This window comes from Perna viridis, chromosome 3, assembly GCF_037379345.1.
Source record: "Perna viridis isolate PV_CMFRI_1.1 ecotype Kerala chromosome 3, ASM3737934v1, whole genome shotgun sequence".
NCBI lineage: Eukaryota > Metazoa > Mollusca > Bivalvia > Mytilida > Mytilidae > Perna > Perna viridis.
The window spans coordinates 4110631-4127193 of NC_142447.1; the positions used below are offsets into that span (position 1 = coordinate 4110631).

Here is a 16563-nt window from a genome sequence, read left to right on the forward strand (position 1 = left end):
GCTAACCTTAACCAATGGTAAAATAGCAATAATTTATATCCAGAAAAATAGTTTCGACTGTTCCTTCACAGTATTTATGCTCCCCACTTTGCGGGAGTGATCATGGTGTCCATTCCTCCATTCTTCCGCCCCTTGTTCCAATCTGCAATTCCTCTGAAACTGCTGAATGGAATTTGATGAAACTTTCATAGATTCTTTATTACATGATGCCAATTTTAGATTTTCTATTTTCTTTTTCTATCGGAATGCTTAAATCACCCATGAGGTATCCTATATGGTTTCTGGGGAGGAAAGGAAGGGGGTATCACCAAGTGAGCTTTGCTCCCAGTTTGATTAGTCATGACTGTAACCTAATTAATTTACCACTTTAGATACTCTTATTAGGAATACATAGATATTGTGAATGTAGACTTTGATTGAATATAATGTAATGTAACCTTCCAGATCACAGCACTAATGTTAAACTATTGTAACATAATATGTAAATAGAAAAGTTTCTGTAGGAAGTAGACATGTTCTATAATATAGTTTTCTTACTAACAATCTTACTAACAATCGACACAATAAGGATGAAGCATGAACTGATAGGGATGAAGCATCACATGTATGTAGATCCTCTGAAACATAAATATGTCATTGTAGGAAGTAACAAATTTTGAAAAGTCAAATGATTTTAGCTCCATCACTTATGGGCAAAGCCTAAAATCATAATACTAGGAAAACTGACTTCTCATTTGAAACTGTTTATTATTGTACCCTTTAAATAAATTGTACCACTTTTCTACCCTTTTATCAGTCTATGCCATATGAAATTTTATGAATTTTTAACAACCAGCCCAAGCTAAAAATATTTAATGAACTTCTATAGTAATCACATTGGCATTTAAGCCAAATTCTGCAAGCCCACCAGCATTTTTACCAGCCATGGCTGTCAGGCTGGTGGTCAATTTCAAAGACTGTTTTATTCCACCATCTTTTATATTCTTTGGTTATGACATTTATTGCAGATGGTAATTGTTGCATATGATTTATATAAAGTGCCATTAGAAATAAAAGTCAATTGATAAAATTTCTGATGCTATAGCTTTGTTTATTTTGTAACTTTTTCTCTTGTACCCTGTAAATTATCTCCCTTTAGATAAAATTTCTATAGATAATGTAATTATAAATAGGTAGTAAATTCAGGAAGCTGTAGCAAAATGGGGGAAAATGGTATACATTATCAGTGTGATTCACTATAATTTATCATATATATGTATTGGGAAATAGTATCATGTATTTGTTGGACAAAAATAACTTGCACCATCCACCTACTCACTGCTACATTGTATTATGTAATCACATTTGGAGAGAAATTTATTGAAAATCATCCAACCCATTAACTGTTACTTAGATGTAAAATTTGAATAAAGAAAAATGCAAAATTTGATCAAACGAGAATTGTATTCAAGAGAGTTATATGGCAATATAGGCAACTTTGCTGGCAGTTGATCTTATGAAACAAAGACCAGGATGTGCCAATAATGTATAAGGCGACTTAGAAGCCTGAGCACAAGCCCAAGTTGATGACCGAATTATCTGTGCCCGATCCTAAGAAGATGACCTGATAACTTTTACTGAACTCTAGAAGATGACATAGCAGTGATTTGAGCCTGAGCCTATGATGAGATAGTGATTTGTGCCTGAGCCTAAAATGAGATAGTGATTTGAGCCTGAGTCTAAGACGAGATAGTGATTTGTGCCTGAGCCTAAAAAGATAACTTAAGATAATATGAGCCTAAGTCACAGAAGATATAAAATTTGAGTCTGAGCCCAAATGATGACATTGTAGTCATATGAGTCTGAGCCCAAAATGATGACATTGTAGTAATATGAGTCTGAGCCCAAAATGATGACAATGTAGTCATATGGGCTTGAGTCAAAAGTGATATCAGTCTCTGACTAAACCAAAGAAGATGACTGATGTAGTCTGAGCCTGAGCCCAAAATGAAGAAGTAATCTGTGCCTTACTCCAAGAATCTTTTATGAGATAAAAACCGTTAAAACTGTGCGCTCTACAAAAGAAGTGTACAGACAAAACTTCTTTTTTTGTTTTTTTTACACAAAATCTTACTGGAGCATGTAACTGATATTTTTGTATCTCTAATGAAATTAAGCTGCTCATACATTGATATAGTCAGGTGTCAAGATTTTGTGCAGGACTGTACGAGGCACTATTTTAATGTGATATGACGAGTCCTGTCATAGCATGGGACCCTAGTAGTTTCAACTTGTCAATGATGAACAATATTATTTGAAACATGACAGGCACATTTTTTACATTCCCAGAAAATTCCCCTTTTATTACTAAATACTGTTTTGCATGATTTACAAGTGGCTGCATCTTCAAGGGAAAAATAAACAACATATCCAATGTTTGTATTTAGATGTTTGATATGTTTTGTACATTAAATATCAATTATATCTCACTAATGGTCATTTTTTTGCTGATCTTGGACTGAAATCTATGTAATAGACTTTCCCCTTTGCTGTAATATAAAGTGTAAGTTCTTGTAAGAATCAGGTGAAATGGGAAAAAATAGAAACATGCATGCTGAAACCCACCCAATCTGACAATATTATTTCAATCAAGGATGCTTTCTCTATTTGAAAAGACCATTATTTGATTTCTGCATTACTGGATTTGCTCAGAAGTTTTTCAATAGAATGTTAGAAAAATGAGGTTTTAGACAGAGTTATCTGCCCTTGAAATGTCAATTTTCAGTGCATTTTAATGAAATTACAACTCAGTTTATCAAAGCGATATGGAAAATCTTGTTTTTTCCCCTTGATTCTAATGATGCAAATTGTTAAATTACACTTTTAAAATGGTAGCCTTTTTTTATGCTATGTTTCACCCACTGCCTGATTCTTACATATACTGACACTTTAGTCCTATACAGGTAGACTGAAATGTCTCTTGTGACCATTTTAGGTTAAACTATCAAATCATTTTACAGAACTTTTTTTTATCTCCACAATGCAATGCATGGAATCAGATATGCTAGGCATATGTGCATTAGTGTATCCGTATGTCACACCTTGTTAGCATTTTTACAGATTTTGGTCAAATTTAAATATAAATCAAAGGTTGATACCATGAATCTCTCAGTTCTTAAATTAATGGTTAAAAGCAAAAATTGTGATAGTTACTTTTGAATATCCCTTGGAAATTGAAATTTCTTTAAAATTTGTTTTGTCTGCTATTTCACACCCACTCTTCTCAGTGGATTTGGATAAATTTAATTTGAATTGTTCGTTCAGTCATTTTTTCTAGGCTTTCAGAGTGTTAAAATAAAATTCTATCTGTTTGTGCTCCTAATTGTAAAGAATAGTTTGGAATAGCATGGAACAAAATTTAACAAAAATACAAGTGAACCATAATGGTTAAAGTGAAGTTGCATAAAGTGTATCCTCTCTCAATTGAGTTCATTTGGCTTAAAACATATAAATATGTTTAGAGTTAATTTAAGAAAAATGGGTCAGGCACATTGTATGCAGATATTATCATTTATGGGTAATTGACCTTTTTGTGTGACAGTCAAAAGACAATACTTGTATGCAATTGATATTGTAAATGTTTATACATATAACTGAAGTGAAGGTAGAGACACAAGATCACTGGGTAGGTTAGTAATTAACAACTTTCTCATAACGAATAAAAAAAGCTATTGATGGAAGGACATTTTTTTTGTCTGACATGAGCATTATGACATCACTGGTTTAGACAGGTTTCCATGGTTACTGTTTCTTCAAAAAAAGTTACTGTTCTTCCTGTATTGGTAAGGAATCTTTTCTTGTCAAATATATTTGCAAAGGGAGATAATCCATTTTCACACACAACAATAAGAGATCTCTTCAATATAATTTTGAAAAGACATCAGTTTATCTCTGATAACTTCAAACAATTATTAATCAGGGAAACGTTAATAAAAAAAACCTAAATACAGCTGAAGCTTAAGGAATTTAAGCCTTATTATAAGTTAAGAGTATTAAAATGCTGAATCGTAAGATAAACACCACCTAGTGGTAATATACTTACATAGGTAGAACGAGAAACATCCTTCAAGCATGATTTTATATCAAACTTGTACTGCTTTGATATCATTATCTGCATTTGGGAATAATTCTCTAAAGTAAGCTCCTTCAGGTCTTTCACAGACTGAATTCATTCAAGAGGAAATTGGAACTATCCTTATCTAGAACAACACATATAGGTTGTATATTTTACAACAGCTTTTACAGAAATGTAGAGAAGAGCCTCTAATTTGATTATCCTAAATGGGTTTTGCTATTCCTTGTAGATAGTTACAGAAAGAAATTTACTCCAGATTTTAGAACTGTTTGCATTTATCCAGAATATGAGACCTAATTTTCTGTTTTAGTTTGGTTCAACATGTTAATGTTCTTTAAATTAGGTTCTGCCATAGCTATGAATATTGGTCTCCATTCTTCAAGAAAAACTTAAAATGATTACCAGTCTTAATTTCCTTTTAAGAAAATGAGTCCATCTATTTTTCCGCCAAAAGACTTGAAGTAATTCTGTTCATAGTTTTATTCATTTCAAGCTTTTGTAAGATCCTTTTAATTCTATTCCCCTTTTTTGTCACAGATGATGATTACAATTTACTTTTTCAGAAAATGAATTTATCTAAGAAGTGATGCACGTGGTGTTAATATCCTTCTACAAAAGAATCTGATTAAACAAAGCTCTTTCTAAAGAATAGGTCGTGTTGAGTGATTTCTTCCAAGTACAAGCAGGTCTATATTATCTATTCATTCCCTCAATAAAACAACTGGGTTTATTTACATGTAGTATCCAGATATAGTTTTAATTGTGTTAATTTCCTTCACAATGCTGCCAGAATTGTTTTCTCCAAAATAGGATAATAAACAGAACTTAAAACCTCTTTAAGGGGCACTGCACTTATAGAATGTTTGAAGTCTCTATTTGAGTAAGCTTATAAAATGGTCATTTCGATTGTTACTTTGTTTGTATAATGGTCTCGTTCAAAACTTAAGTTCCGTCCTTAATGTCACACTTGCCAATTATCTTGAAATGTATTCCTAGAGCAGTGCTAGGAACAACACTTATCACTTATAAATGAATTCACATTAAGAAACTTGTCAATAATTTTCAACATAAATGCTGCAGTTTGTCACTCTTCCTTACTATCAAGCCTTCAAAGGAATCTCTTCACAGTGTTTAATTCAATGAATTCCTCAAACAGTAAATTTGCTGTGGAAGTTCTTGCATGAAAAACCAAGCCAATTTGTCGGAGGAATTTTTGTTCTCCGAAAGCATTCAATCAAAGTCATGAATCAAATGCAAGATTTATTTTGTAGAAAGAAATAGAATTATTGAATATGTAACTATTGATGGATGAAGGTGTCGGATATTGGAACAAGTCTGTGCCGGAATTTCTCGTCAATTTATATTATCTTGGAATAACTTTTTTGCAACAGCATTCTATGATGTAAAGGGATGGTTTATAAAGCTATGGGGCTCCTTATGAAAAAAAGACATGGAAAAAAAAATAATTTGGTCTTCTTTTGTGCACGAAAGCAATATGTAGGAATCGAATCAATAAAGTTGTTTCTGCTAGTAAGATCTTTGGAAGGAAAATATAAGTTTAAAAATAAAATTGTAGTTGGAAAGTTATGCTGAATCAATTTATTTGCTATATTGTTTTTAGGTAAAGTATTTGAAATGATAAAATCTAATCCAAACTCTGAATTTCATGAAAACATGATCTAAACCAAACCGACCATTTCGTAGATATAAATTGAAATTGAATTTTCAATGTGTGTAGAGAATCTGACAATATTCAATAGTAAGTTACCTAAGGAGTCAACACAAGTACTTTCGAATTCTCTATGATTTCTTTTAAAACTGAATATACTAACCAAGATTTTGAAGACAGCCATGTGATTTATCTAATCATAATAACAGATTCAATCTTCATTTATATACAGAATAAATGGAGAAACAAACATGAACCATGTTGATTTCTCATATATTTCAAGGTACCTGATAAGTGGTCAATTCCAGTCCATATATTTTTTTCGAAGCTTGATGGCTTGCTCAATAATGATGCCCTCTTCCATGACCTTTTGGCTTGACCTTTAATGATGTAGATATAAATCAGCTCAGGCTTTTTTAGAGTTTAGTTCTTGTCAACAAAAGGCTTTCATATCTTTCTTTATTTCATTTGTCACAATTTTACTTTAACAAACTTTGTTTTGGATCCTAAGACAATTGCAGATACGGGGAGCATGCTAGGGGTTAGAACCCAATTTTATTTTATTTTTTTTTAGAAAATTTTGTTTATTTTATGTAAAACTTGGACAAAACTATAAAAACTGTAACCTGATTACCCCCCCCATTTTTTGTTAACATGCACCTTTTGACTTCCATATTGATTTGGATCAAAATCTAAAATAGGGGGTGCACAATTGGCATTTGTAATAAAGATTCTGTGAAAGTTTCATTCAATTCCATTCTGTGGTATCCAAGGAGTAATGGATAAAAGATGGGTCCCCCTTGTGTAACAGAAGTAAGGTAGTACGGACGGTATGATAGGAAGTCACCCCTATCAGTGATATTGTTTGCCTTAATTTACCTCCGAAATAAGGCTGTTTTCTCTAATGAAAGTTTCCCAATTTGTCTGAAAAATGGCTAGAAAATAACCCTAAACAAGATAAACTCACAACATTTTCCAATTAGTAGTTGAAGGGTTGGAAATAGTGTTTTTTTTTTTTGAATTATATTGATTAAATGATTTCTAGACATTCTCTATAAAATTAATCATTTTAAGATTTGTATGCTTAGTCAGAATTTTCCAATTTAAAAAAATGATGCATATTTTCCCAATAAAATAAGGATTTAAATTTTGAAAAAAAAGGCCAACAATATACACTTCCTATCACTATTCCCCCCCCCTCACTTTGCAAGTGGCAAATGGGGGTGTAATAAGCAAGCAATGACTTGAAAACCTCCTTTTTATCAATTTCTTTCAGACCACGATGGTACTGAATTTAAAGCACTGAAACCAAATTACCTCTTCAACAGCCTCCGAAGCTGTTTGACTTGTGTTTAGTTGTATCATGAATACATTGTCGTGATAACGTTTTGTTGAGATGTAATTGAGGGCCACTATTGATCAAATATTTTATTGGAGATAGATTTATGGCCACATGTTACTGTATTAAGAAGTACTTTTTACCTAATCAATTGAAAATATCTCTTTTTATGTGACGAAGATTAATAAGGCTTGTTTTGTATTTGAAAAAAATGATGCTTTGTAAGAGAGACGATAATGAGAGTAGTATTAACTCCATTATGAATTATTTAATCAATGCAAAATAAGTAGAGACTGTTATTAGTATGTTCTCTTAGTGAACAACAATTTCATTTTGATAGAGCAGGAGAATTGTGTGGGGGTTGATTCAAAATACATGAAAATATATGTGTCTCATATGTTTGGGTCCTCATTAAAAACATGGAAAACATATGCTTTGGACAAACAAATTGATTTATGAAAAACAAATTAATAATATAAAAAAATCAGCATTCAGTTTTAAAAAAAAATTAAGTGTAAAATACATTGTAAGGTCTGACATCATATTGATAGTGTCATTTTCTGTTGCACTGTCAGAACTTAAAATCAATTTTACTAATGCTGTGAAAGTACTTTTGTAAGTAGAGTACCAATTTTCATGGTTTTTTTGGGTAGGCCAAACCATGAAATTAGGTTCCCAATGAAAAGGAGTTTTCCATTGATGTATATACTGGAAAATTCAAAAACACAAATTTAAGAATCCATGAAGTTGTGTTTCTACCCTTATCCATTTTTACAATATATGTACAGCTTTTTATTAAATGAACCACAGATCCTATCCTTTTCTTTTTCAATCCTATCATCCTGTGTTTTAAAATGTTGCAAGGGCTCTCAATACATATAACATAAAACAAAACAAATAAATAAAAACTAAGTAAGACTTTAAAGAAATAATAAATCGATTTTTTTTGCTTGAAACTAATTGACATGTACCTATAACTCTCTTGTATTTATTTTCTAATAAATACAACACATTTCACATGTCTGCTATTCTTTTAATATTAGGAAAGAAATAGTCTTAAATACAAGTGAACTGAATTAAATTTCCTTCCTAAAAAGGTCCAAACTTACCATGTAGTCAATATTTACATTTTAAGAGGATATTCTACCAGAGTCTAGGCATTGATCCAAGGAAAGTTGTGCTTGGCATATGCAACCATAAATTGGGAGAAAATAATTTTGTTGGCATGAAATCTTGATTTTACACAAATTCTAACCCTGACATATTTTTGCCTCACTCTGCTTGGCCTTTAACTATTTTATGCCACTCTTATCAGGAAATCCTGGATCTACCTTTGAAATATATGTATAAAAGAGCAGGCCACACTTATAATAATACCTAATTCCAAATGAACCCCACAAGACAAATTACTCATGCCAAGTAAATGCTTTTTTTCGGTTTTCAGAAGCAGCTAACAAATTGAAGTTGTTGTTAAGTTTTGCTGTTGGTGGATTGTTAGGTGATGTCTTTTTACATTTGTTACCAGAGGCTTGGGAGAGTTTAGATAAAGGTAAGTAAAATTGTTATCAGAGGCTTGGGAGAGTGTAGATAAAGGTAAGTAAAATTGTTACCAGAGGCTTGGGAGAGTTTAGATAAAGGTAAGTAAAATTGTTACCAGAGGCTTGGGAGAGTTTAGATAAAGGTAAGTAAAATTGTTATCAGAGGCTTGGGAGAGTGTAGATAAAAGTAAGTAAAATTGTTACCAGAGGCTTGGGAGAGTTTAGATAAAGGTAAGTAAAATTGTTACCAGAGGCTTGGGAGAGTTTAGATAAAGGTAAGTAAAATTGTTACCAGAGGCTTGGGAGAGTGTAGATAAAAGTAAGTAAAATTGTTACCAGAGGCTTGGGAGAGTTTAGATAAAGGTAAGTAAAATTGTTACCAGAGGCTTGGGAGAGTTTAGATTAGATAAAGGTAAGTAAAATTGTTATCAGAGGCTTGGGAGAGTGTAGATAAAAGTAAGTAAAATTGTTACCAGAGGCTTGGGAGAGTTTAGATAAAGGTAAGTAAAATTGTTACCAGAGGCTTGGGAGAGTTTGAATAAAGGTTCCAGAGGCTTGGAAAAGTTTAGATAAAGGTTAGTTGGATTTTGAAAAATTGGATAGGGGTAAGTTGAATAGTTACCATGGGCTTTTGAAAAATTGGATAAGGGTACTGGTAAGTTGGACAGTTAGCAGAGGCTGTTGAGAATTTGGATAATGATAAGTTTGACTTTTACCAGAGGCTTTTGAATGTTTGGACAAGGGTAAGTTGGATAGCTACCAGATGCTTTTGAGTGTATTGAAAAGATTGCTTTGTACAACTAGGATGTTGTACTGAAACTACACAGGAAACAAATTCACACAAATTGATCACATTTATTCAAAACAAAGTATAAAACCTTCAAGATATTATGTAACTTGTTATACCTGTAAGAAAACTAAAATATTTCTCTCTTTTCACAATTGCTTGGCAAGAACAGCAGAAAATAATTACTCTTAGAAATAAAAAAAAAATATGTTAATTTAATCATGGGCCAGAGATGAAGGTCACTTGAAGGTCATCATGCTTCATGATAGGCCCCATGTACATGTACAAAAAATGTACTTCTGTGGTTGCCATGAATATCTTGAGGATTTTATAGAAAAAATATGAAAATTGATGCAATAATGCATTCCCTCATGTTGAAGTTAACTAAGGACATGTAGAAAAATATGGGGTGTCCAAGAAAATCAGGAAGAGAAGTGGTTTTGAACTGAAAATTGCCATTTTCTCTACTTTCACTTTCATTTCTACCTTTTCATAACATTTTCATGTTATTGTGTTAAATTTGTCATGGTGAGATGTTTATTTTATCATATAAATCATAGTTTATATTTTTGTTGACAAAATATTACTTTGTAAAGAGACAAAAAGTAAATTTACTATTTAAATGATACCCTCTATGAATTGACATACACCTGCTCAAGGATATGAAATATAAGACTGGTTTCTATTACACTGATACAGCTACATGCCAGAGTTTTGCTGCTTAGGTCTAAAGTATTTAAACAAGTTAAGGTGAGACATCCACAGATCCAAGGTTATAGTGGTAATCAAAAGAATGTAATCCAGGGCAAAGACCAGACATGGAAAACAGACATACACAACAAAGAACATAAAGTAACTATAATCATACATACAAAGTAACAAATGATACATTGAACAAATCAGTTTTCATGGCATAGATGAATACACCATAACGATCCACGAGTTCATGATGACGACCATAAAACTCTTGTAGTGATGGCTTCAATCTTGTAGCAACATAACTCTGTTCCAGAAGCCTATTTGTTAGAATTCTAGCATGATACAAAAAGTCTGATTAGTAAAATACCTCAGTTTATTTAAAGCTTATTTCATTCAATTTTTTTTTTCAGATAGCCATGACCATAGTGGACATTTATCTGTTGGATTATGGGTATTAGCTGGCATTCTCACATTTTTGGTTCTGGAAAAAGCTTTTGCAAAAGAAGGAGAATTTGATCATGTATGTACAGATATTGTAAATTATCAATGCTATGAAACTAAGGACTGTTCTACTGAATTTTTGACTTAATAAAATATATTATATTGTATATTATATTATATAACCAAACAGTTAATATCTAATGAACTTTGACCTAAGTGATATGCAGGTAGTACTAAAGAGATTCTAGATTCTAACTGATACTTCAATGTAATGCTAAAATTTCACTGCCATTAAGATTCAGTATTGGTAAGAATCAGGCAGTGGGTGAAACATGGAATATGATAACCTGCCACTCTGACAGTGTAATTTGATGTTTTGTACAATCAGAATCAAGCATAGTCCTTCTCTTTATATTAAAGAATATATAAAAAAGTTTATTGATTGCATGTATCTCTCTGACAGCAAATCTACTGATTATTTTGGGAGAGGAGAAATTCACAGAAATTAGTAGTGGTGTTATCAGAGGTTAATTACATAGATTTTCTGTGTCATATAGAAGAACTTGTAGCAAGTATAAATCAAGCAATAAAGGCAAGATTTTCCATATCATTTGGTTAATTGAGTTGTAATTTTATTTAACTGCACTAAAAATGAACAATTCAAGGGTAGACAAGTTTGTCAAAAACCTTTTTTCTTACATTCTAATGAAAAATTTCCAAACACATTTTATCAAATAGTGGTCATTTCAATAAGACCTATTTGCATGAAATTATAGTATCAAATGAGTGTTTTTTTTATGCCCATGTTTCAGATCGATTCCCATTTTGCCTGATTCTTACAAAGATTTGTACTTTAAAAGATTTTTAACAGTGAACCAAGAGCTTGTTTTCAGCTTTTATAATGGTGTTGCAGAGCCTTACCTAAGGTTTAGAGACTGACTTAGAAATATAACTACACTTGTTCAGCTAATATTTTAACTGAAGGGTCAAAAGTTTATTATTGTCACTTTCAAGGCTCCCTGAAATCGTGATAAGTGATATGCCCAACCAAAATGATTGTGAAAAATACATGGTGGCCTTTGTAATCAACATCTAAAGGCATTTGGCAATATGTTTAAACACTCATTTCATGATTACTTATTTTATGCACGTACTCTTGAATACTTTTTGAAATGGCAAAAATTGATACTAAGAAACATGTATCTTTAAGGCATTTATATATATCTGGTAAGCAATAAAAGTCATTATGAAACTTTAATGATCTGCCATGTTACATGTCAAAATGTTGACTGAATAATTCAGCAGAGTCAAGCATAGCTAGGATCTTTTCTTGTATGAAATTGCATTCTGTTAATTCAATATGCTAATGTTCTTTTACACTCCAGGGATGTCAGTTGCATTCAGAAATGTAATTTAAATGTTATTATCTTTATTGTATTTCATTTATTTTATTTGATTACCATGAAATTTGCAATGCATGTTTATTCAACGAACACTAATATCACAATGTTCTGTATGCAGTAAAATTTGCATTCATGGGGTATGTTCATTTGTATGTTAGTATTCTCAAATAAGCTGTTTTTTTTTTTTTTGTAACAATTGTAAATACAAAGGGATGATGTATGTATCCTCTCACCCTTTTATTATTACATTATAAATATATGGTAATGTTCTGTCATTGGAAATAGGCAAAATTAGACTCTACAAATATGATTACCAGTAGATCTATATGGTATACAAAAAAAAACTTATGTAGAAAAAGGGAAATATGCTGATACTTATGATCTTGTTGAAATACAGATAGCGTGTTTGATGTCTGATATGTTTGAAATGCTATAAAATAGTCTTTCATGCTTTCAATAAGGTGATTAACAATCTATCATATTGTAGTCTTCTTAAGAATGGCTCCAAATAAGAGTTATGTTGAAACAGAGAGATAAGGTATTACATGCACATCTTTTTCTGGACAGAAATGCCTAAAATGGACTTCATATACAGCATTTTGATAATGAGAGCCTAAGTGATATTTTTATTAGCATTTAGAAGATAAATTTCATCTTAAATTCAATTAATTTTTGTCAATCTTTTTTCTTGATATACAGTCAAAAGTGCTTTGACACGTTTAACTCGATTTTTACTGTAATATCCAGGCCGGAATCCAAGTAAATGTGTATTTGGTGTATGTCCCACTTAAATTTGATAAAAGGATGAATTTGAAATCTAGTTATTTTACAAATTCTACTCCATGCTCTAGACTTGCTTTGCTCATCTTTATACTGCCCACCTAACATGCAATTCTAGATACACTCCTGATCTCTTGATATAAACATAACAACTATATAAGTATAAATTAAATTAGATATGTCTATCACATTTTGCATGATTTAAGTACAAGTATTTGTTAAAATCTGGCATTTTGTTAAATCTTCAGCATACATGTAAAAATATAAGACTGCCTGATTCTTGTTTGGAATGGATCTGTCACAGAATTGTGTCTATGTTTTTGTTCAGCAAATTGTTCTTTGAAGACAAGGTTCACTAAGGGATATTCTAGACTCCTAATAGTCTGAAATTCTAAAATATCTTTATGGAAATGCTACCAATTTGCATTATTAGTAAAGGAAATTTAATGTACTTCAACCCTAGTACAATATTAGAATTTATTTTTTTTTTTTTTTTTTTTTTTTAGAATAACAACAAGTTGATTGTAGTTAAAAAAAAAAAAAGACAAGCTAGATTTTTATGACAGTTAGGTCATATATTTTGTAATGCCTGTACCAAGGTAGACCTGCCAAACCTTCATGAATAAGGATAAAATGATAAAAAAAAATTGTTTGCGAATATCAATAATTAACATTGTTATTGAAGCAGAAACACTTATATCATGTTAAAAGGAAAATTTACTTCCGGGTTTTCAAAATTGAAGATAATTCACTAATTATGACACAAATGTGCAATACAAATAATGGGCAAATTTTTGTTCCATGAATAAAAAGTTGCTTGGATTCAAACATCTATTTTCACGAAAAATAAACGGAAAAGGTTTTATCCATAAATGTACCTCATCCTTTATTCTTTTATGTTTCAGTTAGGTGATGAATGTGAAGAACCAACAGTACAGAATGACAAACATAAAAATAAAAAAAATAAAAATTTACGACATCGAGATCGACATAAAGGGAAGAATACAGAGAATGGGAACGTTTCTCATAAAACCAAAGTTCAGTCTAATAATACTGAACAAAATAATAATATAAAAGTAAGTCAAAATTTCAGGCCTGTATCAAGGCAGATTTGGTGGATGGGATTGGAATGAACTCTGTTAAAAAAGCTTATAACTTGTTGAGCAATATTAAATGAACTTGAAGAAATTTTGAAAAAAAATCGTCTAAATACCCCCATTCCAAAATTTCTTGCTTTTGGTCTGAAATCAATTTTTGTTGTATGTGTAGATCGGAGCTTATAAGACTGCAGTTTGACAGTACATCCTCTGGTCACATTATTTTGAAAAACTTTTGTTCACATCTTGCCCAGCACTTTTACATGTATTTAACATATTTATGTTAATTTAATTTGGATGGAAAATAATGATTAAGTTCTTGTTAAAATCAACTTTTTTTTAAAGATGTATTATAGTTGAAAAACAAATTAATGTAGTGTTTCCAATTTTGATAACTTATAGAACTGTCACAAAGGGGAAATAACTCATTTGAAAGGTTTATGATGATTGGATAACTGTTCAAACTCTTTTGATTAGCAGCTCTTACCATTTTGGAAATTGATTTGTTTCAAAAATGAAATATGATTTATTTCTGTGTAGCTGTACTAATACATTTCCTTTGTTTTGCCAATTGTAACGTGCTACAAATATTTTTCAGATAAGTGGTTGGTTGAATCTATGTGCCAATGTAATAGACAATTTTACCCATGGTTTAGCTGTAGCTGGTAGCTTTGTAGTTAGCAATAAAGTAAGTTCTAATAGGAATATAGCTATTTCAAATATATGTATAAGCAAACCCTGGATATATCAGAAACCTGTGTACACCAGTCCCTACATTTAAATTTCCATACATTTTGAATTTGTGTAAACCCAGCAACTGCTTAACTAGATAGACATAGGGCAAGGGTCACACCTGTTACAAATCATTGGAACATTTGTATTCACCATTTTACTCTAATCTCATGTAAGCATCAAAGTAACTTGGACTGATTTCGTTCTTTTTCAAAGGAAAGCTTGAAAGGCTGTGGTGAAATTGATACAAACATATCACTGATTTTAAGAGTTATGTCCCTTTCCCTAGGTCTATGTCCTTAAACCAAACAAATAATTCATCCTGAAAGGTTCAGTTAACCAGGTTTCTCTAAGTTGGTCCTTTTCTGGTCATAGTAAGGTTGAATTTTAAGATTTTATATTTATCTACCTATTTGGTCAAAAGATTGATTTATAATTATATAGCCAAAGGAAAAAGCATTTTGATACAATCAAGTTTATACCATGAGAATATTTCATAATTCATCTCTAATGACTATCCATTTCGATTTGACCACTTAATTGAGGAATTTAAATTATAATCTCCCCGCCATTGGCACTGTCTCATGTGGGAGATTTTTACGTAAAAGTTGATTTTTGATGTAAAATTCAATTATTTAGTATTTTCACAGAAAATATAGTACCAGTAATTTAAACAAAAATTCTCCCATAAATCTTATTTTTTGTGGGAGTCTCCCTCTATTGTTAGAGGGTTAACAGGTATGAACAAGACCAACTAAGATAATTCCTTGTCTTCAGACCCTGGTTTTATTTTTAGGTGCCTCATTTCCCATTACCAGGGTAAATCACCATTTTCTTAAAGCAAAAGACACCTATGTTTTTTTGCCTCAAAACAAGCTTACTCATCACATACTTTTGAGGATAATTAAAGCTGAAGATACACAAATGGCAATCAACTTAAAATTGACCATTTAGTAAATGAACTTTGACCTGTATTTCCAAGCATATATATATATATCACTGCAGTTCAGACCATTGCATGTTTGGGGTGCTGTAAATATATTAATTTTTTTGCATTGTACTTATTTTCGTTATTTTTTTGGCGATGGACAGTTATAAACACAAAAAATAGTACCCGAGAATTTGATTTTCTACATTTTGAAATGTTTATTATTCTTTACAACTGCAAAAATTAATACCAGCAGATATGCTCACTTGACAAAATCCATGAAAAATTAGTAACCACAAAATTTAGTCTGTTTACAGTAATTAGGAGAGAAGAATTTTATCACAAGAAAAGTACATTTATTGTAATAATGAATTGTAGTATCTTAAAAGTGTGTATTTGTTTAATCTGTTAAAGTATATCAGTTACTGAACTTTTCTGATTGTGTTATCTATATACATACAATACTCGATTTATTAGATACAGACAAACCTGTGTTAAATGAGCCCAAAAAAAAATAGTGGTACAAACTGGAATAATAGGTTCTTTAAAAAAAAAATAGTAGTGGTTATCATTAGTAGTGCTTTTTGTCGAGGTCTTGACAGAATTATTTTTATCAGTATTGTGATGTTTTGTTGTGATTATTACCAATATTTTTTTAAATACTAGTAGTTTCATGTTAGGAGGGTTTCCAGGCAAAAACCAGGTGGCACATGACAAATTTTGTTTCCAAAAAAATTTCGCCCATTTCATATACTAATGCACCCTTTCTCAAAGTTGAATGTTGGTTTTGGATTAACTGCAATGATAAAAAAGAAATGTATTACATGGAAAGCATTATTGAATTCTGATAAAAAAGGAGATAACTTTTTAATTTGAACGAAATTTGGTTGCTTTGTTAGGGAACTTTTAAATCATTTTCTGAGCCTTTCATTGTTGACTCAACACAGACTTTATGTTTTTGACATACATATGGTATATACATTACACTTGATTAAAAAATTCAGTGTGATAAAATTTACCCTGTGCCACTCATATC

General features: G+C 31.2%; 1 protein-coding gene across 2 annotated transcripts in view; it reads left to right on the forward strand.

The window, feature by feature from the left end:
• LOC148620714 (zinc transporter ZIP13-like) overlaps positions 1–16563 on the forward strand; it is a 31934-nt gene that overhangs the window by 7175 nt on the left and 8196 nt on the right. For both annotated transcript variants that reach the window (XM_088574459.1, XM_088574460.1), the window contains 4 exons: positions 8567–8671; positions 10557–10666; positions 13676–13846; positions 14466–14555. In XM_088574459.1, the coding sequence (XP_088430585.1) occupies positions 8567–8671; positions 10557–10666; positions 13676–13846; positions 14466–14555 (476 nt within the window). The remainder of the gene's footprint in view (positions 1–8566; positions 8672–10556; positions 10667–13675; positions 13847–14465; positions 14556–16563) is intronic.